Consider the following 26,313-nt stretch of genomic DNA (forward strand, 5'->3'; position numbering starts at 1 on the left):
AAGAACTACACTTCCCAGGAGCTCTGAGTCCCTACCACCTTCCACGTGCGATAACTGCAGATTAGTCTGGGCAATAGGTCTGTACGCCAAGAGCCTGCAGCTAGGGAATCTCTCGCGTAGTAAGCGAGACAGGACTCGTGCCCTGTTCAGAAACCAGAGCCAGTGGATTAAGAGCGAGGTAAGGCAGAGGCAGAGCACCGTGGAGGCTCGTCGGGGAAGGGGGCAGCTTAGGTTGGCGGAGAATATCCTCGGGTCGGGCCACCTGGAAACCGCAGGACAGCGAAGTGTCTTATCCAGGTTATTTATCTTCTTAAGGAGGGAGGGAGGGTGCGTGGGAATGGTGATCCTACCTGTCAGTGACTACTTCAGCTTCAACCACAACAATACACGAGCACGCAATAGATACAAACTTAAAGTGGACCGCTCCAAACTCGATTGCAGAAAATATGACTTCAGCAACAGAGTGGTCAATGCATGGAATGCATTACCTGACTCTGTGGTTTCATCCCCAAACCCCCAAAATTTTAACCTAAGACTGTCTACTGTTGACCTCACCCCATTCCTAAGAGGTCTGTAAGGAGCGTGCATAAGAGCACCCGCGTGCCTACCGTCCCTGTCCTAACGTTTCCTCTGTTTGTATCCATTTTATGTATCCAATCCAAGTTTATACTTATTACCTAATACGTTCTTGACAAATAAATAAATAAAACAAGGTGCACTTGCACTAAGTGGGACTATAGTGCACAACACGTGCAAATGGACTTAGTTTGTCGCGTTTGCATTCCCCGCTGATTGTTCACTACTTCTGTGATAAAGAGAAGATACACGGAACAGAAGCATCTATTTGGTCCTGAGCGCACAGCGGTAATCTTATTGGGAAACGAAGACTAGGAAAGGGCAAGTGATTGTAGTCAAAGCTTTATCTTATTTGGGGGTGGGAGCTTATGAATTAAAAACGTTTTGTTTAATTATCCATTTATGCCTCTTCTTACATTTTTTATAAGTTGGATAAAAAATAGTCTATCAAAGGCAACTAAATTGGATTGATAAAAATAATTAGGCATCTTTCAACAGTTATTCCATATAGCAAATTCACTTCATCAAATGCAGCTGATGTTATATTTTAAGGACACTTAATAACAAAATAATACATGCATTTAAGAGCCATTCATGGCTGAAAAACCTAGCTAAATTAGGAAGCTTTAGGCTTTTTAGACAGTCTAGAACAGTGGTCCCCAACCTTTTTATCGCCGCGGCCTGCTGAGCGCGCGCAGGGGTGGGGGCACGGCCCAGGAGCTTTTGCGCACGGCCCATTGCGCACGGCCCAGGAGCTTTTGTGCACGGCCCAGGAGCCTTTGCGCTGCAGCGTTCATGTCCCCCGGCCGCTGCGCGGCCCGGTGCCAGGTACTCCACGGCCCGGCACCGGTCCGCGGACCGGGGGTTGGGGACCACTGGTCTAGAAAACCTGAAATTGTCCTTACTTGTAACAGTGTGAAACATGTTTTCACAAAGTAGATTTCATTGCATTTGATAAGATTTATTCCTTCTTAAGTTTATGATTGTGGTTTCAGATTGTTGGACTGTAGTTGCAGTATATGCTAAACATGCATAATAAAGTTATAATAAATATTTAGTCTTTGGAGTGCCACGTGATCTATTATTGCTTGCAACAGGCTATTTTGTCTACCGATCTGTGTGCTCTGTTGTAAAAAGGCCAGAATGAGAACTGTGCACCGTCTTTTCTACAGAATGGGGGAGACTAATCCTAATCTGCTTTATGATTTTGGACAATCATACAAAGTTGCATATATGACCCATTTAGAAGTCCGACAAGACCTGCTGGTGTAGAATTGGCACATGATTGTGCTAGCATGCATATGGACGGTATGAAGACCTCCAGATGTCAATGTACTCCAGATTTCTTAGTATTGCACCATTGGTCCTGCTAACTCAGGAAAATGGGAGCTACAGGTCAACAACTTCTAAGGTCACACATTTTTACCTTTGTGCTAGAAAATTGTTGGACTGAGACAAAGGCTGAGAGTCCTATTTTAGATAGGTTGAGACAATGTTTGTGGATAAGAAAGCAAGGCCAAGGTAAAACATTGATACCCATGTTTAACAGTGTGTGATATTTTTTCTTTTATTACAATAAATATCTTAGACTTGAATTCTGACTGAGCAAAATTCATATATTTGTTGCAAGAAGCAAAGGGGTGCAAGCAATCACTCATAAATGCTACTTACTAGGATTAATTGGAGTTAAGCTACTTCTAATGACCTGGCAGGTGGTGACTAGTTGATTGTTCCCTTTTGTTTATTACTTTCCAGAAGCTGCCCCATAAACCTTATCTAGCTGTCTGGTTCCTGGCTGGGTTTCTGTACATGTTCACCATGCAGAGTTTATTTAGCTGTTTATTTATAGAAGAAAGGAAACTTTTAAAAAATGGAATTACATGGAATTGTAATTACAGAGAAAAAGCAATTTGAAAGTTAAAAATAACTTAACAACACGAAGCGATGAACTTCCAGAGGGAATATGGAGAACTAAATAGACAAAATGAACATCTTGTATGTTATGGGAAAACATTTTTTATTATTTAACCAATTTTAGGGACATTTGCAAGGGTGGGGACTCAGAAAAGTCAAAATGGCAGCAGTGACTGTGCAATTAATTCTTTATCATATTTTATGTGTCCAGGTAATCCTCAATTTACAACCACAATTGAATCCAAATTCTCCGTTGCTAAGCAAGGAACGAAGCCATGTTATTAAGGAGCCTTGCCCCATTTTATGACCTTTCTGTCATGGTTGTTAAGCAAATCACTACAGTTAAGTGAATCATGCGGTTGTTAAGCAAATCTGGTTTCCCTCATTGACTTTGTTTATCAAACATTTCCTAGGAAGGTGGCAAGTGACAATCCTAGGAGCCTGGGATGTTGCAACTATTGTAAATGCTTCCTGGTTGCCCAGTACCTGAAGTTTGATCACATGACTGTGGGATGCCACAATGGTTATAAGTGTGAGAACTGGTCATGTCACTTTTTGCACTACTATTGTAACTTTGAATGGTCGTTAAACGAATGGTTGTAAGTCGAAGACTACCTGTGTCATATCTGTGACACACATCAAAAAGGGGTGCCATCATGACTTTTTTACTTCCTCTTACACACATACACTTCAGCAAAATGCTGACCCAGGCACAGAAGCAGCTCTAATTGTTTTACACATTAGAATTGAAAAGAAAATCCAAGTAATCAAACAGGTAGCCAAAGAAACAGTAGTAAAACCCTAAAAACACTTCAGGGAAAAAAGAAACCAAACTCAATTACAGTCATAAGATCCATTGCACCACATGGAAATAGCTCATACCCCATCCTTCTTCAGAGATTACACAGTCATCCAGTTATGGCTGGAGCCAGAGGGAAGTCTTGTTCCCTTGTGCCTACCAACTGTGCTTTGGATGCTAGTGGGCAGTCATAGTCAGTTGGTAAGATGATGTAGGAGAAGATGGCCTCTGAGAAGAATGGTTTCTGCTTTGAATGGAACCAATAACAAACTGGCATTCAGAACAGCTAATATTGAAAGGGTCTTGTGTGCTCTGGAAAAACAATTTTCATACATCAAGTGCATCAAGCTGGGGTAACTAAGCTATAGTGACTGCCAGAATAGAAGGGCCATATAATTGCCTTGCTTGATTGTTTGAAAAATGTAACTTGTGTGGATTACAAATTGAAGTAGGATAGACATTTTGTTTAAATCTGTTTTTTAGGAACCTATTTTCCGAGCGCTCTGCATTATTGGAAGTGAGTGACTCAGTTACCCCGAGGGTTAAAAGTTCAGTTGGAAGTTAATGCTCCAGTTATCAATTTAGGTTCTTATCCTTTTGAGAAAGAGTTTCCTGATATATGCATGTTTGTTCTGAGTCTCCATGAGCCTTCATGTGTGTTTGGGTGGAGAAAGATCAAGTTCCTTCAATTCAAATACATAAAACACTCATCGTTTTAATTTTACAGCAATATGGAATTTTTCATTTAACTTAGAATAAATTCATTGGACAACATTCAGATTTATCCATACTAAAGAATAAATTCATAAGAATCAATGTAGCTTGTTAGTCATGAAAAATTCAGACCTGTTGATTCCAGTAGGGCACTATCAAGTACCCTGTTTCCCCGAAAATAAGACCTTCCCGGATAATAAGCCCAATTGGGCTTTTGAGCGCATGCACTAAAATAACCTCCCCTGAAAATAAGCCTTTCCCAAAAATAAGCCCTCCCCAAAAAAATATTTAAATGTATGCGCAGCCAGTCCCCGCTATTTCCTCTGGTTAGGGTTAGGGAGACAGAGCTGGAAATCAGGTAAGATGGCAAGAGGAGCCCCATCTTGCTCCACGCACCCCAAAATAATAAGACCACCTCAAAAATAAGGCCAAGCGCTTACTTCGGGGTTCAGAAAATATAAAACATGGTCTTATTTTCAGGGAAACATGGTACAGGTCTACTCAGTATTTTTATTTAAAGCCTGTTTTAATGGCTATTGAAGGAGACCAATTCAATGTCCTCTAAAGAAAAGTGTCTTGAAAAGATTAACAGTATATTTGGGAGCATATTTGCTCTGCTTTTATAAGTGTGTTTTATTTATTTAACCCATGAAGGTTGGCATAGGATTTCAGAATAGGACAAAAATCCTGTACTTGTTTACCTTGGCATCAAGCCTCATTTATATCAGTTAATGTTGAGTATGTAATGTAAACTCTCCTTCAGGTCAAAGTCAACCTCTGGAGATTTCATATACGTGACGTCTCTTTAGCTTTATTGGAAACAGTACGGAAGTTGGTTTACCAGTGATTCCTGCTGGGATGTTTTGAAAATTTCCCAGTCTAATTTATAGCCCTGCTATTTCCTGGTGGTTCCTCATCCATGTATTAAGTAAGCCTAACTTTGGTTAGCTCTGCAAGCCAAGATCTAGTTGGTTGTTTATTACAAAAATTTACTAATAAGATAGCATAGGTGTGTTGGTATCTTCTTTCACATATAACTAAATTTCTATGAAGATTCTTAGTCATCCAGGTCATGGCTGCATCAAAGATGCTTTTTCAAGAGGAAACTGGACTTTGTTTTCTCCTTAAGGAAGATGTTTTGCTTCTCATCCAAGAAGCTACTTCAGTTCTGACTGGATGGTTGAGGGGGGGGAGGGGAAGATGGAAGGATCTATATTTCTTTGTAGTCGTCTGATTGCTAGTACTCTCTCTGAGCTGTTGAGGCCACTGAAGAAGCAAAAGGTCTTCTTCAAGGAAAAAACAAAGTTCAATTGCCATTTGAAACAGCACCTTTTACATATAATTTTACTATTCTGTACCCATTTTGCAAGCTATGTGTTTTTCTGGAGTACGTGATACAGTTATAGTACAGTTAAAATTAAATAAAAACCTGCATGTGAGATACTTAATTTGGAATACAGATACAGGTAGTCCTCAACTTACAACCATAACGGAGCCTGGAATTTCCATAGTAAGTCATGATGGTTGTAAGATGAGACATCACATGATTGATCAGATTTTATGATCTTTTTTATGGTAGTCATAAAGTGAAAGCCATGATTGTAAAGCTAATGCAGTTGTTACAGTCATTAAGTGAGATAATGCATTCTTATGGGTATTTTGTTTTTTTTCTGGCAAAAAACCCATTGTAAATCACATCATGTGAACACAGAATGCTGCACCTGGCCATAAAGGTGAGCTGGTTGCCAAGTGCCAAAAATATGGTCATGTGACTATAGGTGAAGTACCGCCATTGGAATGCTGTAACACTGTCACTTTTTTGGCCAGGGGTTGGGGGGAGTTATAATTTCAAACAATCACTGATCAACCAGTCGTTAACTAAGGACTACAATATTGTGAGTTACATTTGAGACCAGGATTTCCATCATTAAGTGATGCTGTTGTAAAGCTCAATGTCACATGAGCACATCACTTTGTGATGGCAATCCCAGCATTCTCTGTTTCAATATGAATCAAATCCTGTAAGTCATTAGCCAGATACCACTCCTGAGGTTTCACAGCTCGGAGGCTACTTGGCACGCCCAGAGCTCTCTAGGCCTGCAAGAAGGCACAACCCAGCATGAACTGCAGCTGCCTTGGATGGCTATAGCCACCCCAACCCAGCCCCAGGTGCCCTGGCCACCCTGCCCTTCACGACTCCTGCTCCCTTGTGCTCCACTGCCCCAGCTGACTATTGCCATCTTCTTGTTCCCATTGCTGGAGCCGTGCTTGGCCTATTCCTTTGCGAGGCCTTCTTCCCCAGAAATACCTTCAGAAGTATGTTATCTAATCCGTGGTCTGCTTACAAAACAGAAGATACAAATGGTTTAAGGGCAGGGTACATTTAAGAGAAAAAAAGTAATGGATAGCAAAGACTTAATTAGCATCAAATTGCTGACCATAAATACAACATAGGTGAATCAGAGTAAAAGTTTGTTTTCGAGGTAAAGGTGACTACAGGCATATCTCACAGATACTGCAGGTTCGTCTCACACAAATTTGTGATTCCAGTGCATATAAAATTTATGTTTGCGCTATGTTGCAGTCTACCAAGTGTGCTGTCTAAAAAACCAACATTTAAAAAAATCTTTATTGCTAAAAAAAGGTTAATGCAATTTGTAAAAAAATTCAAACATCTGTAAAACACAATAAAGCGAAGCACAATAAAATGAGGTATGTGTATTGACTTGGAGAATGACTTTATTTCTATCTTGTGCAATTAAGCAGGTTTGAACTTTGTTCTGAGATGATCACCTGTAATGTTCGTATATGTTGTTTTGAGGCCTTTTAGGAAATAAACTGACAAAGCAATAATTGACTTGTTAAACTTAGTCTGCCACTTTTCTTTTTAAACAGTTCTTTGGCTAAATACAGTTAATATGTAGCAGTAGTGAGAAAAATCCAACTTCTCTGGATTTCAGAATTTTAGGAGATTTCCTAAAATCCGAAGATTTCTTTTTATAAAGAGAGTTCTTGTGGCTTTTAAAGTTTGACTTTCTAGGATTGGAGGAGGGGGCTGCTAATATACTTGAAGAGTGGGGTATTTTTTTGGATATGTAAAACTTTGTTGATTCTTTAGATCTTGAGCACATTATAAAGTTCTTATCAGAGATATATAATGAACTCAGCTATTGATTTTCCATGACTTTGGGGAGAGGCTGAAGGAGACTAGTTGAATGGATCCTGGAATGACTGAAACCTTCGTGAAATCATAAACTCTCTCCTTCCAACATAGTCAAAAATGGTATTTTAGGAAACAGAAAGGGGCAGCAGATGAAGCTTTAAAGTCTGGGAGCAGAGGGAGGTAAAACCAGTGTATTAGTAATTGCTTCCTAGAGATCTCCATGTTTTTTCCCTTAAGAGATATGTTAAGATGTCTCTGAAGGAGATGGTAATAACTGAGAATAGCTTTTCTGTAAATGGGTAAAACCTAAACAAAAGGCAAAATAGAGTAACTGCTGTATGAAATAATGTAATTCAATCTGGAGGAGGTTGAAGGTGGGATCCAATTAGAATATGGATCTCTTAAGAGATATATTTGATCATTTCCCCGTTAACTCATATGCCGGGGCAGCAGCTTGTTAGTAAATCTGTGTGGCATTCATCTGCCCTGTCTTTTCTTTATCCATGTGTGTAGAGTAGTTCTCTCTCTAATGGTTGGACCATAACAGCAGCAAATTGGTAGCATCAATTCTGCAATGAAGGGTCCATTTTTCATATACTATACAACTTTCGTATATAACTGAGTGCTGTAGGATGGTTTAAACACTGTACAGAGTTTGGTGAGTTGTTTTTCCTTGTTGGAGGAACCCATTCCGTAACATTGAAATAGATTGCGAAAATAGGCAGAGAATAAGAGTGGATGTACATTAGTTAACTCTCACTTCTGCCAGGCAGTACACTGCATTACATTTTAAATCTGTCACTATATTGTCAAAAACAGGGAAGGTAAATTAAGACATATTGTAGTCCCATGTCCATTAATCTGTTGGTAAGCCTTCTTGATCAAAAAACAGGGCTTATTTCTAAATAGGCATGGAAAAGATGGACAGCTACCCTTGACAATTTGTTCAATGAAAGTGTGTGTAGAGCTCTGAGAAAGCAGCAGATAAATATTCTATTTTCTATTTTTCAGTCTTTTAAAAAAAATTTAGATGCAAATACTTTCTGCTTGTAACAGTAGGGATTTTTCCTCTTTATAGTCATATAGCTTAAGTCTAAAATTCTTAAAACTTTATTAAGAGTAACTGAAATGTAATAATTGCAAGCTTTGGGGGTTCCTGTGGTAATCATTAAAAACTTCTCTGAGTGTGTAACCTTGACTATTCAGGCCATTCTTGTACCAGGTTTCAAGTTATTTTCCTACTAGTCACTTGTAATCTCATCGAAGTATCAACCAGCCGTTGTTAAAATAATAGAAAGCATGTCCTTGCTGTTATTTTGGGCAATGATAAATTGATGACTCTAGGACAGTATTTCTTAAAATGTGATCCAAGGAGCCCTGAGGATCTTCCAAGACCATCTTGGGGGTCTTTGAAATCAAAATTATTTGTAAGATATTAAAGATATTTACAAACTTTAAATTAATGTCACTCTCCTCATTATTTTAATTTGTTAAAAATAAGGCTTTTCATGAAAAGTATTTTATTTATGTTAATATAGAACAGGTTTAATATTATTTTTACATGGTTCAATAAATATTCCATGACTGTGTCAATTGTTAATATGGTAAATAGTGATAAATGTAACCCACACAAACAAAAGTTCTTTTGGGATCCTCTATAATTTTTAAAAGTGGGCAGGGATCCTAAGAACAAAATATTTTAAAAACACTCTTTTAGATGATGCTATAAATTGTTAGTGGGAAAATGCCTTACCTGTAGTGAAATATAGACCGTTCAACATATTGCAGTTGCCAGTGCAACTCTTAGGAAAATAGGAAGCTGTCTTTTATTGAGTTAAATCATTGGTTCATATCACTTAGTAATGTTTATCCAATCCTTTTTTGTCTTTAACAAAAACTGGGACTTTCTCCTTGACCATTAAGCAACAATTTTCTTGGTAGGCTGCTCCTGGATGCTAGCGAGAGCTTTTTTTGTAGCCATGTAATGTGGCTGAAAATTCCAGTTAACCTTGAAAGACAGATTTATGCCCAGTGCATTATAGCACCCTAACTAGAACTCATCAAATTTGCAGATGACACCAAGCTGGCAGGAATAGCCAACACTCCAGAAGATAGGCTAAAGATACAGAAGGATCTTGACAGACTTGAACATTGGGCACTATCTAACAAAATGAAATTCAATGGTGAAAAAAGTAAGATTCTACATTTAGGCAAGAAAAACAAAATGCACAGGTAGAGTATATGTGGTACCTGGCTCAATAGTAGTAACTGTGAGAGGGATCTTGGAGTCCTAGTGGACAACCATTTAGATATTAGCCAGCAGTGTGCAGCAGCTGCCAAAAAAGCCAACACAGTCCTAGGCTGCATAAACAGAGGGATAGAATCCAGATCAGTGAAGTGTTAATACTACTTTATAATGTCTTGGTAAGGCCACACTTGGAATACTGCATCCAGTTTTGGTCACCACGATGTAAAAAAGCTGTGGAGACTCTAGAAAGAGTGCAGAGAAGAGCAACAAAGATGATTGGGTGACTGGAGGCTAAAACATATGAAGAATGGTTGCAGGAACTTGGTATGTCTAGTTTAAGGAAAAGAAGGAGTAGGGGAGACATGATAGCAGTCTTCCAATATCTCAGGGGCTGCCACAAAGAAGAGGGAGTCAAGATATTCTCTAAAGCACCTGAAGGTAGGACAAGAAGCAATGGGTGGGAACTAATCAAGGAGAGAAGCAACCTAGAACTAAGGAGAAATTTCCTGACAGTTAGAACAATTAATCAGTGGAACAACTTGCCTCCAGAAGTTGTGAATGCTCCAACACTTGAAGTTTTAAAGAAGATGTTGGATAACCATTTGTCTGAAGTGATGTAGGGTTTCCTGCCTAAGCAGGGGGTTGGACTAGAAGACCTCCAAAGTCCCTTCCAACTCTGTTATGCTATTCTATTTTAGAATAAGATTTAACTGAGATAAAACTGAGTGAATAAGAAATGAGAAATTAAGTTCTTGCTAATTACCAATGTTTACAGATGTAGCACCAACTGACTTTCTTTGGGTTTCAAGATTAGGCAGAATACAGGTGGGAAACTGCCAGGATAGCCCAACAATGTAAGCTAGACAGGAATATCCAAACAAACACACAAAAAAAGCCAACAGAAAAATATTTCTGCATTGGCAAGAAAAGTGTGGACATGAACATGAAATCGCAAGACATCAAAGTTGACTTGAAGGAGTCTTTGTACTTTCTAAATTGGTAATTAGTACACTACTATGATCAGAATTTAGTATAACAGAATGCTATTCCCTCCCCAATCCAGGGGAAGGTTACTGCAAAATCCCCATTTTATCTCGATCAGCTGGGACTTGGGAGGCAGCGAATAGATGGGGGCGGGGCCAGTCAGAATTGTTACTACCGGTTCTCTGAACTACTCAAAATTTCCGCTACCGGTTCTCCAGAACTGGTCAGAACCTGCTGAAACCCACCTCTGGTTCCTCCACTGTGAGGAACCCTGTATGCTCTTACATCCTAGTCTGTCCTAGAGATGTTGTAAAGTGAAAGTGTGTTTCACTGACAAATCTTCAATGTAGTAGATGAAAGAATGATATTAGTTTTAGTTATTAGCAGTCCAGCTGAATAAACTTTGCTTCACCACAGTGTTCCATGTTTCTTTATTTGGGTTCCCTGATTTCCCTCAAACCCCCCCCCCCTTTTTTAAAAAAAAAAAGAAGAAGAAGAAAGAAAAAGAAAAGAAAAAGAAAAAAAATATTCTGATCTAGCTGACCTGAAACATTCCACTGTATTGGTCACTGGTATCAAGTAAATATTTGCTAGATCGTAGAAGACATTTGTGGAAACTGAGCACGATTTTGTTCAGGAAATATTGCAAAGCCAACACATTCCTGGCAAGATGAAGGTAGGGATTAGTTTGTGATCTTCTCACTAGGAAATTTTCTGCGGTGCCACCTTCTCTCCTTTTTCCCCCCCACAGACATACCAGTGAGGCATACCTCTGCATGTTGGAGTTTGGTCACAGCAGTGAAAAGAGAAACCGAACTAACAGTAAATCCAGCATTGTGTCTTTCACTGAAAAGAACCTGTTCCTTTTCAAAGTGACCAAGGAGCTACCAGGGAGTTACGTCTGAAGAAATATGGCTGAAAAAATAGAAAAACAGCCTCCTGACCCTCCACCAGATCCACGCTGGAAGTTCCTTGTTGGCTACCTCTGTTTCTACGGCTTCATGGGCCAGATTAGACCTGGGGAGAGTTTCATCACACCCTACCTGTTGGGATCGGAGAAGAATTTCACAAAGGAAGAGGTGAGGTCATCTGACATGTTAGCCACACAAGGGACAGATTAGTTGCAGTGGTCTGAAGAACGCACTGAAATGTGGGGTGTTGAGTGGTCTTGCAGAAAACTTTCTGAGCAGCAATAGTTTTGACAAAATGCTAGGAATGACTCTGTTAATGGGACAGTGGAGGGAGGGAAGAGTATGTTGCAACAGTGCATGGAAAGAGTGATAAATCCTCATTTTTTCTTCCTTTTTATTTGGCTCTTGGCTCATGGGCTCATGGAGCAAAGAGGGATGATTGGATTAGGAACAAACAGACCTACATAGACCTTCTGTGACTAAAGGCCAGCATGAGGGCTGAGATGGGAAGAGAATTCCAAGAGCTAGCTTGCTTCCGAGTTAAATTAGAAAGTGTATGGGTATGCTTGCATTCTGCTCCAACATATTAATGCAGTAATGGTAGTTATTAAAACTTATTTTGGAATAATAAAGCAGTGGGATGACCTGCCTTTTCCCCCAGTTAAAATAAAACTGAAAGGAATCTCAGCCTGACCTGCTGCCTGTTGCCCTGATAATCTTTTAACTTTTGATTCAGCAAGTAGTTTGACAATGCAAGCTAGCAAAGTAAATGCCTAATCCGACTGCTTGAGTCAAGCAAAATTCTATGACCGTTCTTTCCATTCTGGATCCCTCCAGATTAATTGGACTACAGTTCTCATCATTCTTAGCCAAGATGGCTATGTTTGGAGTTGTGGTGCAGTACATCTGGAGGACACACTTTGGGAAGGTTCTGCTTCATGATACGATCTTGGTTGTAGTGAAGGTATCATACAGCACATATTAGAACCCTTAAAAATACCAAAAATAAACCCTTATAAAATTTTCCTCCTCTTTTGGGGTTATTTTATCCTTCTTTTCCTTCACCATTTTCTTGCCTGTTTCTCTTTTTTGTAGAAGGGAATCTATGATTATTCTTTAGCAACTCTGCCTCATTTAATGCTTTGTGCCAATTACAGGTGGTCTCCCAAATTTAGTGAAACAGGTTAACAATTTCTCCAGCTTGCTTGGAGCTGGTTCATCCCACCCCAAACTGTGATATTGACTCCGTTGATGAGCTGATGGTAGGCTAAATTTTGAGTATCACACTGTTCCCTTTATCAAATGAATGGTTATTCCCACTAATTCCATGGATTGAGTAAAATTGAGCCAAAGACCAAAGACCGCATCTAACATTTACCGAGGTAGGTAAAATGAGAACTCGGATTGTTGGGGGCAATATGCTGACTCTGTAAACCAGTTAGAGAGGGCTGTAAAGCACTGTGAAGCAGTATATAAGTCTAAGTGCTAGTGCTATTTCTAAATAGTGGATGACTCATGGGAGCTTGAGATCCCGATTTTTGATATAGTAACATACTCCATTGTTCCACTTATTTTTAAGTAGAAACGTGGGTATAACTATTTTTACAGAAGTATAAGCATATCTAAAAATGATTATGAGTTGGATACCTCCCAGGTATTTTTTTTTAAAACAAACATTCTAAGTACAGATTAATACTGTATTTATTTCAGGCTATTTTCTTAAGAATCCATTGACCAATCTCTCAACTAGCTAATATACTGCTGATTTGTTTCTTTAAAAAATTTTTTTTAAACACTTAATGTTCTATGGATTTCTCTATTTAGTAGTTTTAAAGAACCAAAAGCTTAGAATGAGGAATTAACTGCCCTCCCCAAAGGTGGACTTTTGCAATGGCTGTGAGTAGGTGGCTGTGACCTGCTGCTCTGGTTTCATTAAGTTTCTATTTGAACACTTGATCTTCTTTTAGTAATGAGCAAGGTCTATTTTTTCTCTGATCCCTTGCGAGGTCTCACTGGGACATTGGCAGCTCTTGTCATTTTGGCTAAAAACAATCACACAATCACACACAAGCAATCTGTTCCCAAACACTTTGTTCTGCCTGACTGCTGTGCTTTTTGGATGAGTGAACGCTTAGCACCCTAGGTTATCAATTAGTGCATGGCAGCTTCTCCGCATGCTGAGAGCAGATTTAGCTGTTGGGGGTGGGGGTGGGGGAAGAATCACTCCTAACTTATGGAAATCTCTCTTTTTTTTGTAGTGCTGTGTATCATAAAAGAGCCGAGGTGACACAGTGCTTAGAGTGCAGTACTGCAGGCTATTTCTGCTGGCTGCCGGCTGCCTGCAATTTGGCAGTTCAAATCTCACCAGGCTCAAGGTTGACTCAGCCTTCCATCCTTCTGAGGTGGGTAAAATGAGGACCCAGATTGTTGGGGGCAATATGCTGACTCTGTAAACCGCTTAGAGACGGCTGGAAAGCACTGTGAAGCGGTATATAAGTCTTAAGTGCTATTGCTATAATGGGCGGAGAGTTGTGGTGTAGAATTTTTACTTTAATCTGCCTAATAGCGGAAGTTTTGGGGGCAAAGTTTTTATTTATTTTTATTTATTTAAAACATTTATATAGCTGCTCATCTTTCAACCAACTCTGGGCAGCTGTCCATCAAAAACCAAGACGTATAAAATCATATTAAAACTCAACCAATTAAAAACAGCCGGTAATAAAAGTTACTTAAAAATATGAAAACCCAAAGAGTAACTGTTCCCTGGCACTCAGTATTGCAAGTACTAATTAAATGAATAAACTACAGTTAGTCCTCCACTTACAACAGTTCATTTAGTGACTGTTCAAAGTTACAACAGCAGTGAGAAATGTGATTTATGACCGTTTTTCCACAGTTACAACCTTTGCAGCATCCGCATGATCACGTCACCAATATTCAGATGCTTGGCAACTGGTTCATATTTAGGATGGTTGCAGTATCCCAGGGTCATGTGATCCCCTTTTGTGACCTTCTGACAAAGTCAATGGGGAAACCTGATTCACATAACAACCAGGGTATTAACTTACCAACTGCAATGATTCACTTAAACAAGAAAAGTCGTAAAATGAGGCAAAACTCATTTAACAACAGAAATTTTGGGCTCAATTGTGATTGTAAATCAAGGACTACCTGTAGTTACAAAAATTCTTCTGTAAGAAAAATGGGCTGGTCTGATATTAAAAAGACACCAGAGTGAATGTCTCAATAGATATACCGTAGGACAGTGATGGCTAACCTTTTTGCCGTTGCGTGCCAAAAGCGGGGGGAGTGCGGAGGGGGGGGGTCACGCACACGTGTGCCCATACCCATAATTCATCCTGCCCCCCCCATGCATGAGCATGCAACCTCCCCTGAGCTCCCCCCACTTTTGGCACGCAGTGGCACGGTAGGTCTGTTTTTTGCCCTCCCCAAGTTCCAGAGGCTTTCTAGGATCGTGGGGAGGGTGAAAACGGCCTTCCCCACCTTCCTGGAGGCCCTCCAGAGGCCGGAAACTACCCGATTCCCGACTTCCAGTGGGCCCGAAAATCAGCTGGTGTGCCCACCGATATGGCTTCGCGTGCCACCTGTGGCACGCCTGTCATAGGTTTGCCATCATGGCCATAGGAGAAAACATTTTCAGGTGGTTATAAGAGAAGATTCACAGCTGAATAAGATGTTAAAGGTTAGAAATGGGGTTCGAAGGAATCTCATGAAGGGCAATGTTTTGTGAGGTGAAGGACTTCATTATTTCTGAGGAAACTAGGTACCACAGTAGGCAGAACTGTAGCTCTTAATGGGGCTCTGTATTTTGCTAGACAAAATATTCTCTGTATTTTGTCTAGCTTTGTGGGAGGCAGTTGGGGAGGGTGCACTCCTCACTAAATTTAAGCCTAAATTCTAGGGTTTGTGCTATAGTTTTTGCCTGTTCCTTACCTCAGCAAATCATGTCACTGATTTTCAGCAGCTGTGGTTCAAAGGGGCTCCAGTCCTGCAAATCAATCAATTCATATGTCAATTGATCCCTGGAGCTCAGGTTGTCCATCCCTGATCTAGAAGTATAGATATATAAATCCAGAGATAGAGGAGCCCTCATATATTCCGCATCAACTCCATTTGTAAACTCTGTGCTCAGCTACTTTTGCTAAAATAGTCCATACTCCTTGACCAAAACAAATGGCTCAAGTTGACAGATGTCCTTTGAGGGTAAAAGAGAGAGGAATGATGAATTACCAGATGCCAAGTTGTAGTGAACTCATGCTAACAGGGCTGATAATACTTTGAGTTACAGAAAAGGTATTATTCATCCTTCCTGAAGTATATTCTTACATACCATTCTTCCCCCTGGAGTATGTCAGAAAGTTGGATTTCACCTCCCCAAATTTCAAGGAAGAATGCTTGAAGAGAAATCTCTGGGAGATATCAGGCTAGGGAGTACTACGGCTATTTTTAAAAAATGACAGGCTGGTCAGGAGAAAGATCTCTTGAATCAAAATCTTTGGCATTCTTGTCACTGAAATTTAATATTCTCTGTATTTCCATTCTGTTCTCTATGGGAGATTTAGAGGAGAAAGGTTGATCAGCGCTCAAGGTAGCTCAGTCCGGCCAAAGTTCAACATCTCCTGCTGCTCTGCTGCCATGGCTAAAACACATCAAATTCCAGTCTAAAGCAACTGTAAGAAGCTTAATCAAACTCCTTGGCAAGAATATGTGTGGATTTCAACCAGAGCGGAGATCTCAGAGTGACTGTTGGAAAAACTAAAGGGGTGGTGGTTCTAAGTCACCAAAACATTGTGAAAAATTCCAGTCTGAAATATCAAATATTGCCAGCCAGCTAACAGTGATCTGCTTTGGTATAAAGCAGCTTTCAGTTTTCCTATGCCCGTGATGGTGAACCTATGGCACGCGTGCCATAGGTGGCATGCGTGGCCATATCAGTGGGCACGCGAGCTCAGCTTCGGTGGGACCGGAAGTTGTCAAACCGCCCATTTTCAGCCTCTGGAGGACCTCCAGGGGGGAGAGGAAGGCCGTTTTTGCCCTTCCCAGACTTCTAGAGAGGCCCTGGAGCCAGGTGAGAAAGAAAAATGGGCCTACCCGGCCATTGCGTCCAGGAGCGGGTATGTGTGTGATGTGTGCATGCGTGGGGGGGGGGACATAGAATTATGGGTGTGGGCACGCGGGTGTGCGACCCTCCCCTTCCTAGCACATGATGGCAAAAAGGTTAGCCATCCCTATCCTATACATTGTATTTCCATAAGCTGGTGTGTGTGTGTTCTTTCAAATAATAGTCTTCAATATACGAGTCAATTTATTTTCCTCTCCCCTTCAGCTACCATGTTCCTTTCTTTTTGAAGGTGCTTTGCCTTCTTTTATAAGCTACATGCTGTCATTTCATTTCCCATTATGGACAACTCCATTTCATCCCTAGGAATTTTGATAAAAATCGTTTGTCTGATGAACCAGGACATAACCTGGTAACGTTTGATAGTTTTCTGTGTTAGTTGTGAATCTGTTTTTCTTTCCTTTCAGTCCTGCCCACCCAGTGATCAATGTATTTCATTCACCCAACATGGCATCAAGTTCTTATAGCGGTAGAGGTTTCTTTCTCTTATGAATACCCCAGGCCCAGCCCTGGTGTCTCTGAATCAGCTGATCTTTTTTGTATAGTTGTTTTGTTACCAGCTTCCCAAAGACAGGATGGCTAGTACCTAAAATAAGTCTTGGTGCCTGTTGCTGAAAAAAAGAATGTGAGGAAGAAGCACCCAAATTGTTAGTAAAAGGAGGACCTAAATGATTAGAATACAGGTGAGGTGAGGTGAAAATTCATGTGGCCTCTTGTAGAGTTCTTTATCCCTTTAGTTTACTCGCTAGAGTAAATCAATTGCACTTTGTTTGGTTTTCTCTTGCAGGTGACCAATGAAATTACACCTGTCCTGTCGTACTCTTACATGGCAGTATTGGTGCCCATCTTCCTACTCACAGACTATCTGCGGTACAAGCCAATGTTGGTGCTGCAGAGTTTGAGCCACATTGCTATCTGGCTGCTGCTGATCTTCGGTACCAGCATCATTGCCATGCAGTTCATGGAGTTCTTTTACGGCATCACGATGGCTACGCGGATAGCCTACTCCTCCTACATCTTCACCCTGGTCACTCCGTCGCGCTATCAGCGCATGGCCAGTTATTCCCGGTCTTCAGTGCTGATGGGTGTCTTCACCAGTTCCGTGGTGGGACAACTCTGTGTCACAGTTGGAGGCACCACCTTCATGACAGTGAATTATATCTCATTGGGCTTCATGTGCTTTGGGCTGGTCTTGACCCTCTTCCTGAAGCGTCCGAAACGTAGCCTCTTCTTCAACAGGAACAAGAGCTGGTGTAATGGTACCTCGCCCTCAGAACTGGACAAAATGAACCCTGGGGCAGGAGAGCCCATGTGGTATAAGGCCTCTTCCTGGAAAAATCTGGTCTTATTCCGGATGGTAAAGGAATTGGGGACTATTGCACGAATGCCCCAGCTGAGACTTTGGTCCCTTTGGTGGATATTCAATTCTGCTGGCTACTATCTGATGCTCTATTATGTGCATATTTTATGGAATGAAATATATCCCGCCAAGGACAACAAAAGGGTCTACAATGGTGGAGTGGAAGCTGTATCTACTCTGCTTGGTATATATGGATATATCTTTTCCTCTGCATTGTGTTTTATGTATTTACCTTTTTAGTCTGCTATGCCCCCAACAACAACTAACCAGGAGCTCCAGTAATAATGAAGTAGACTATCCAATTCCACTGCCCTAAGCAGCTTTATACAAAGGCAGGTTCTGTTATTCATATGAAGGTCATCATGGATACTCTATAATTATTTGGTTGTGATTCCCATTCTTGTAGAACTACGAAATCTACAGCTGTTGTTGTAAAAGTCATTTGGGAATGATAAGATGACCTGTGTTAGTCACCTTGCATAGAAAGTGGTAGGAAAACATAACCGAAGTGCTGAGCCCGCGGTGAATGTGCTTTTGCTTGGTCAAATCTTACTAGGTTTGCAACTTCCCCAAGCGTGTAAAATGAATGTCTTATTGGTTCACTAATGGCAGAGATCACAGGCTCAGTTGATGTCATCTAAGTCAAAAAGATAGGGAAGCATCAGTTCCAGCAAGAAAAACCCACCATTGGAAGAAGTGATCAACACCTTATAAAAAGAACTCGGATATTTCTCTGAGATAATGATATTTCTTTTTATATTATTTCACAACAGTTCTGCTGCAATCATAACATCTTAAATTTGCAACTTTATTCCTATTTCCCCCCCCTCCCCGCCATTAATTTACACCATCCTAAAATCCATGCGAGTCTAGGTGCATTCACTTTGACTCATCATCTCTCCGGCCTTGGACCAAATCCACTACATATATGCTATTCAAAGTGAGCCAGCCTCCTTGAATAGCCCTTATGTAGTCGATACATGCGTCAGCTATAATAAATGGATGTAGAACAATTAGATTGCTAAGAGTCTCGCATTTCAGCAAATCAGAAAGTTGCCAAATTTTGTTTGAGAACATTTTTTCCCCCATGACATTGCTGGAATATACCATACATACTTCATCATCCCTTGGTAGAATACTGCATAGAGCCCTGTTTAGCTATAAAGGACTTGTCCCCTCTTGACAATCATTTGTGTTTTCCTAGGTGCTATCACTGCTTTTTCTGCTGGCTTTGTGAAGATCCGATGGGCCTTCTGGTCAAAACTGGTGATTGGGGTTGTGACAGCAGTCCAGGCAGGCCTACTGTTGTTGATGAACACAACTGCCAATATTTGGCTGTGCTATATGGCCTATGTCCTCTTCAGGGGCTCCTACCAGTTTCTTGTGCCTATAGCCATGTGAGTGATGGTGGTGAGAATTGACAGCTAAATTTACATTAGGTGCACTGGTAAAAATGGATACATAGAGCTTCCGTTAACCCAGGAAACCAGTTCAGCATTGGAGTGAGAGCTATCATTCATGTGTCTGTAAAGTTACATGCTTGCACACATAACACATGCAAAGTGTGTGGAGTGGGATCCAAACAAAGTGCAATATTCTAGGATAATGCAGGATTTTTGTAAGGATGTTAAAACTGGAAAATACTGGATCAGATGTTCTAACTATCCTATCAGACCAATGGGTTAATGCATTTAATATGAAAATAGTTCGCTAATGATGATGACAAATAATTCTGTCTTCTAAAAATTTTATTTTCCAGGGGTTTTTTTCTAAGAGGGACCCCGCCTCCCTCAAATTTATAGCAGTAGTATTGCTGTAGCATACTCTTCCCTAGTTTGCTGTCCTCAGATGGGTTGGCTGTAATCCTGTACATTTTGTTGGTGTATATATTATAAATATCAGGAGGTGGATGAAAGGAGTCTGCTGTTACACTTTGAGATTTTAAATAAAACTGACAGTAGCAATTGTGGGTGACTCAGCAAATCAGCAGAATCCAGCCAAAAGTTGAGTCCTTACCCATGAAGTGTCTCTTCTTTCTGCTCAGGATATTTTGTAGTGGCGCAAAGCTAATTTGTTTTTTTCTCTCTGACTGAAGCTTCCAGATTGCATCTTCGCTGTCCAAAGAACTCTGCGCTCTGGTGTTTGGTATCAATACTTTCCTTGCCACAGTTCTCAAAACCATCATCACTATCATCATAACCGATAAGAGAGGTCTGGCTTTCTCAGTCCATCCCCAGGTAAGGAAAAGAACAAGTTACTCTACAGTTATGTTAGCTGCTCCTTCTTCAGTGGAAGCTGCCTATCAGGAAGGTTTTGCCTTGCCTGTTGGTGGGGGGCCATATGAAAGTTGCCCCTAACCAACAAGCTTGTGTGGAGATCAGGGGTGGGTTCTACTTCCCTTTACTACCAGTTCACGACAGGAAGCTTCTGTGCATGCACAGATCATCAATTATGACGTCTGGGCAGGTGGGCGGAGCCTCCCGCCGCTTTTACTACCGGTTCTAAATAACCGGACAGAACCGGGAGCAACCCACCACTGTGGTGGAGATAGATAATTCTTCACAGTGGGACATTTTCCATCTGAGTCCTTCGGGAGTAGGGCGGTATACAAATATGAAAAATAAATAAATAAATAAATAAATAAATAAAAAATTTAATTTGGTTGGGCTATTTAAAGTTAAACTAATTCTGAGCTAAGAGGAAGAGCAAATGAACTTATTTCACTCACTTCCAATTCTCCACATCACTGCCATTGAGGTGGTAAGATTCCTCTGTCCGTCTTCCTTCTGCTTCTGAGTGTTCACAAGAAGGAGGCTGGGTCTGACTGCTGATGGTTAGGTAAGGCCAGTGTTTCTGTTCAGGCACTGTAGGTTATGGTTCAAAAATAACAAGCCTTATCGCAGGTGGTGGGGAGGTAGAATTTTCAAGAGGCCTCTGGATGGCCACTGTGGACAGTAGGATGCTACACTGAATGGCCCTATTGAGTTGATCCAATTTCAAGATCCTTTTACAGATAATTCTCGACTTAACAACGGTTCGTTTAGTGACCGTTCAAAGTTACGAAGGCACTGAAAAAAGTGACTTACGACCATTTCTCACACTTAAGACACTTGCAGCATCCCCATGGTCACATGATCGAAATTCAAATGCTTGGCAGCTGGTTCATATTTAGGACGGTTGTAAGTGTCCTGGGATCATGTGAACAGCTTTTGCGACCTTCTGACAAGCAAAAGTCAATAGGGAAACCAGATTCACTTAACCATCATGTTAATAGCAACTGCAATGATTCACTTAACAACTGTGGCTAGAAAGGTCATATTAAGGGGCAAAACTCCCTTAATAAATGTATCACTTAACAGAAATTTTGGGCTCAGTTGTGGTCGTAAGTCGAGGAGTACCTGTAGTATTCTTTTAAAGGTCCATTTCTATTTTTTTTTTCCCAATCCTTAAGTGGATTGATGGTTTCATATTTTTTTTAGTGCATTGAGATTAATAAAGCCCTGTATTGTTCTTTCTCAAAATACTCCTGCATTTTCTCCTCTTCCAGTTCTACGTTTACTTTGGCTACTTCACTGTTCTGGCCACGCTGTATCTTTTGTCGTTTGTGTACATGATGGCAAGGCACAGTGCTTGCAAGACACCCCAAGAAGAGACCACACCAGCCAAGGAACTCTGCAGCCCAGTTCAGGAGGAGAGCCCGGACAAGGAGGGAAGCCTGGAACTGGCTAGTTCCAAAGCCTGAGAAACACCACAGTCTCTGTACGGACATGGAGATGGATTTTCTTGCAAGGTCTCAGGTGAGATGAGACCAGTGCAGCTCTCATGACAATCAGCACTTATCAAAGTCAAGGCATCCCTATTTTCACAATATTGGATCTCTGCAGAAGCTCAGAAAAAAGCTTGCTTGGTTTCAAATGCGACTTTGGTGCAGTTGACTTTTCTGGCAGCTACAGTTCTCCGTTTCTTGTACTGAAATATTTACCAATATTATAATTGGGCACTTAATTTTATGATTGTATGAATTTGCTTTTAAAGATTTATGTTCCTAGTTCCATCATGTAGATTTGCCAATCACTGGAGCAAGCAAGACTAAGGCACTTTTAATGTTGATACTGGTTAATATACTGTGATGTGACTCATAGTAACGGAAAACACATTTCTGTTTTCCCCTTATAGGAAAACAGACATTTTTCCCATTTGACCCCTGGTGATTGTAATCTGCCACACTCAGAAAACATATTGTAAAGAATGAAATTACCACGCTTAAAAAATGCCCTTAAATTCATGAAAATACTGACATAGGACCAAAGTGAACTAGACAATCCAATCTTCTTCATTAGAAACCAAGAGCTTGCATTTTGATTAATGCTTGTGTTCCTCTTTCACAAAACTCACGCATTTCTTTTCAAGCCATTTTTTTATGGAGCTGACTCACATGATCCCTTCAGGAGCCCGCTGGAGAAGCACGATTTGAAAGGAAAGTAGGTCAGAACATAAGCAGGGAAATTTCAAGCAGCAGCTTGTATGTATTTCTAAGCTTGTTGAATGTGTCTGTAGTTCTAGTTTACAATGCATATTTTTTATTTAAAAGATGCAGCAAGTCTTATGGCTTAGGAATCATAGCTTTCAGCTCTGGGTCCTCCCTGAATGCTGGTATCTGTGCTTCACAGATACCCAGAAGCATCTGTTTCCAGTTCTTATGCTCCAGTCCAGGTTTAAGATTTCAGTAAAGACCCACTATAACGCAGTCAGGAGGATACTTTCCTTTATTCAGTGCCTTTAGAAAACAGTTTATAATACACAACACGCAATTGACAAAGATATAAAGGTCCACAGGCTTTTAAAACCGCATTAAAATGTCACAAAATACAGTAGACAGTAAGAAAACTGACTGTATGACTTGCACGGATTTTCCCCACCGCAGTAATAACATTTTATTAGGACAATAAAAACAAAGCTTAGGTAAGAATTTAGCACCTTGGTTTTTAAAAACCAACTCAAATGGATGGATATGGAGCAAGCATCAGCCTGGCTTGAGTTTTGGGCACCAAAATGCAAGACCGGTGATGTGGATCAGACATTCCATAGCAGTTAAGTCTACACGCAGAGGAGAGATGCCAAGCTGCTTTGCTGTGACTTGCCCTTACAATGGCTTTTAAAAATGGCTGCAGTCAAGGTCAGGAATCCAGCCATGCTTTTATAGGGGAACGAAGCACTTAAAGACACAACCCCAGTCTGTGCTCCAGAGGTCTCCACCCCTTGAAATATTCATGTGCTTTTAATGCTTTGGAATGTGTAGGCCTGGTTCTTGTCCCAGTGTTAGGAGCAGGGGAAGACACAAAGACTCTGAGGGGTGGGTCTCTTTTAACTTTGGTTTGAGAGGGGTGGCTAACAGCATTTAACTGATTTGAACCCCCAGCCTCTACTAGCAGGGGGGGAGGGGTTTGTCAGGATTTGAGCTGACATGCTGAAGGCAGCTCCATGTGGGTGCATTTGGCTTTCTTGTCTAATCCACTGTTACCTGGCAACCGCTTTTTAAAACCAGAGACTACTCGCGTTATGTGTTCCCTGGTTATTTTGTAGCTGAGGATTTGAAGGTGAATGGGATGGTTGTCCTGGAACAAACTCTCTCTCCAAGAGGTGGCTGCTATCGACAGGGCCAGGGAACAAGATTGGCAGGGCTCTGATAACTAATGAGAACTCTGGGGTTCCCAGATTTTGCTGTAACTCACTTCGTGTGGCAAATGCTGGGCAGAGGTAAAGAGTGGCAACTTCCCTGCAAGGCAGAGAAGAAAAATATTTTTAACAACAACATCAAAAATCCTCAATAAAGGAACAAATACAGATTCTTTTTTGTGGCAACTTTGCTCCGATTGTGCTTCCCTCCAGGCCTCTAAGGAAAACCCTACATCTAAATTACCTTTAAGGTGGTTCCTTTTAACACTTCTGTCTCTCTGAAGAACAAGAAATGGGCAATTGAAGGACATGGGAAGAATGGCACCTAATAAGGACTATTGTACTTCGTCTCTTGCCTCTGACCCTGTTTTTGCAAAGGATGTTGTAAACTCTGTAGCAGGAATTGCAAATAGCCTTTGAAGGGAGCAGTATTGCTTCCTTCTGTGTCTGAAATTTAAAAAGCAAAAGCAGCTGAGAAAGCTGGCAGGGCCAGCAGAGTTGCCAGGGCAACTTTTTGGGAAAAGGAAGTTTTTGAGGTAATGCGGGGCAGATGCAGGAAAGCCTGCCTGGGGCCTATAAAACTCTTAAGTTTGGTCCTGAATTTTTCAGCAAGATCATACGTTTCCTTTAGCTCCATGCCCCTCATAGAAGAGCAGATGGTATCCTGCGTGCCAAGTTATTGGGATTTAACAGGGCTTCCAAAGGCAACATCATCAGCACTTTCCCTGTTTGGGGAACCCTTCTTGTACTAAGTCGATGCAAATAAATAGATCTTCTGACATCCCACTTGACCTTGGTTTTCTCTTTTAAAGAGCCTGTGGACAGTTTGGAAAGGCAAGAGGGAAAGGGAGGTGATCAGGGAAAGAGGAAATTTTACATACGGGCAGGAGAGATAGAGAGAACCAGAACCATTTTGGGAGCTGCCCTTGTCTGGAGACTGCCTTACATACAAATCCTGCTCTGCCTGAGCCCCTCCAGCAGTGGTGCTCAGAGGAGACGAGAACAAAAAAACAGCATCAGATCTGGGCTGGAAATCATAAGAAGACGCTCTTTGGCTTTCTTGTTCATTTATCTGCTTGGTTGCTATATTATGAAACTGGCTGGACACACATTATCCTGATTGATGGTGGAGGGGGAGGAATCCCTTGCCTGCTCCCCATTGCAGAAGGGGGGCATTTGGACTCCCCGCCTCCACTCGCAATCAGCACATTCAGGGGTTCTATTTCTTGGAAGATGTCATGAAGCTGTTTTCGATGCACAGGACAATAAAGGCATTTCTGCAGCTGTTGCTCTTCTGTTCAAGCAGCTTGCTTGATGCCAGCGAGGAAGCCTGGCCAGTCACCACGGTGTCATCCGTCCTCCATGTCTCGCAGTAGCTCTCTGTTAGCCGCCGTCCCTTGGAATCGGAGCCGTGCCACACATATTTCTGAGGCCTGAAAAATATCTTCATGTCAAGGCCATTTCACACGCAGAAGCATTATGACTGTGTTCATATACCCTTCTATGTTACTGTTTAGCTATAATTGAGTCAACTACACTTGGCTGGGTCAGTAGCAATAGCACTTAAGGCTTATATACTGCTTCACAGTGCTTTATAGCCCTCTCTAAGCAGTTTACAGAGTCAGCATATTGCCCTCAACAATCTGGGTCCTCATTTTACTGACCTCGGAAGGATGGAAGGCTGAGCCAACTCTGAGTTGGTTAGGATCAAATTGCTGGCAGTCAGCAGAATTAGCTACAATTCTGCATTCTAACCACTGCCACCATGGCTCTTAATAGTGCAACTTAATAAGGGATAAATCATAGTTTAAGAGTAGTGGCTAGGTTCATAACAGTGTAACCATCCTATGGCTTAATCTGATGTATGAACCCTGCCTCCTTGGTTGGTGGACCATGATTTTGTGTAGGCTTTGCAGTGCCTAATGGTGTCTTAGCTGTTGTGATCACTACTCATGTGCCATAAAATTAAAGAAAATCTGAGCAAATCTTATTACCTATCCCCAGGAAAAGAAAAAAAATAGGCTGGGGCCATATAGTGGTTTCACACAAAACATCTACTCTGCTCTGGACCAAATTACACAAATAAATGTTGCTAAAGGCCTATATAACACAAAGCAAAGCTTTTTGTCTCCTTGCTGCATCTGTTGTCTTAAAAAATGCATCACATGGGGGAAGGGGGTAGGGTGGAGACATAAACTGTATTGCTTACAAAGGTCAATCAGAAAGGATGTTTTTGAAAACACTGTGCCACTCAGCAGGAAGTAGCACAAATTTACAATCTAAGCACATTCCAAAATCTTCACTGGAAACTAAATGACTCCTCTCAGCCCCAACTTACCATGCAGAGTCTCTCAGGACATCCCTCCCATCAAAGGAGAGGATGCGAACCCCAGTTCTGAATGGAGCTTCAGAGCCTGAGAAGAGGTTCTCCCAGTTATTAAACAACACTTCATCCTGGGAAGGAACAAAACAGAGCAATGTGTTTGCCTAAGCAGTATTCAGAAGACATTTTCTGTCTAGAAATATTCTTTAGTCTTAGCTTTCCATTTCAAGAATCTATAGACCACTAAGACAGCATCTTTCCAGTTGAAGGAACCTGGATAACATATCTAGAAAATACTCTTGTCTATAACCTTAGGAATATATATGTCACTTGTTTATTCATTCATTTGTTCATTTATTTTATAAAGCCACACTTATCACACACTCTGGGCAGCATAAAAAAGGGTTTTAATTGGATTATTTTAATTAACTTAAATTAACTTATTAACTTTTTGTTCTGTGGTTTTTATCTTTGTGAGCCACCCCGAGTACTTCGGGAGAAGGGC

General features: G+C 41.0%; 2 protein-coding genes across 11 annotated transcripts in view; one reads left to right on the plus strand and one right to left on the minus strand.

Moving 5' to 3' along the window:
* Window positions 1-7: 7 nt before the first annotated feature.
* Window positions 8-24,266, plus strand: SLC19A1 (solute carrier family 19 member 1). Of its 3 annotated transcripts, XM_087881513.1 has the most exons (7): window positions 8-178; window positions 11,150-11,477; window positions 15,893-16,398; window positions 17,237-17,993; window positions 19,014-19,206; window positions 19,905-20,046; window positions 21,357-24,266. In XM_087881513.1, the coding sequence occupies exons 3-7, from the start codon at window positions 16,249-16,251 to the stop codon at window positions 21,549-21,551; spliced, it is 1,437 nt and encodes a 478-aa protein (XP_087737639.1). In that variant the 5' UTR covers window positions 8-178; window positions 11,150-11,477; window positions 15,893-16,248; the 3' UTR covers window positions 21,552-24,266. The 3 variants fall into 3 exon arrangements, with proteins under 3 accessions (XP_087737639.1, XP_034276145.2, XP_034276146.2); XM_034420254.3 differs by lacking the exon at window positions 15,893-16,398; XM_034420255.3 differs by lacking the exon at window positions 15,893-16,398 and having other exon boundaries at window positions 26-297.
* Window positions 22,558-26,313, minus strand: part of COL18A1 (collagen type XVIII alpha 1 chain) — a 99,380-nt gene continuing 95,624 nt past the window's right edge. For all 8 annotated transcript variants that reach the window (XM_034420253.3, XM_087881511.1, XM_087881512.1 and 5 more), the window contains 2 exons: window positions 25,824-25,939; window positions 22,558-24,918 (listed from right to left, as the gene is read on the minus strand). In XM_034420253.3, the coding sequence (XP_034276144.2) occupies window positions 24,705-24,918; window positions 25,824-25,939 (330 nt within the window). In that variant the 3' untranslated portion in view covers window positions 22,558-24,704. The remainder of the gene's footprint in view (window positions 24,919-25,823; window positions 25,940-26,313) is intronic.

Source organism: Pantherophis guttatus, chromosome 1, assembly GCF_059756535.1.
Source record: "Pantherophis guttatus breed Tessera chromosome 1, ASM5975653v1, whole genome shotgun sequence".
Lineage (NCBI taxonomy): Eukaryota > Metazoa > Chordata > Lepidosauria > Squamata > Colubridae > Pantherophis > Pantherophis guttatus.

What these genes read in the sequence shown, in the direction of transcription:
- SLC19A1 (XM_034420254.3), top strand. Translation starts at nt 11,310, where the DNA reads ATGGCTGAAAAAATAGAAAAACAGCCTCCTGACCCTCCACCAGATCCA. An exon ending in AGAATTTCACAAAGGAAGAG is followed by an intron (nt 11,478 to 17,236) that starts GTGAGGTCATCT and finishes TTTCTCTTGCAG; the next exon opens with GTGACCAATGAAATTACACC. An exon ending in AGCTGTATCTACTCTGCTTG is followed by an intron (nt 17,994 to 19,013) that starts GTATATATGGAT and finishes GTGTTTTCCTAG; the next exon opens with GTGCTATCACTGCTTTTTCT.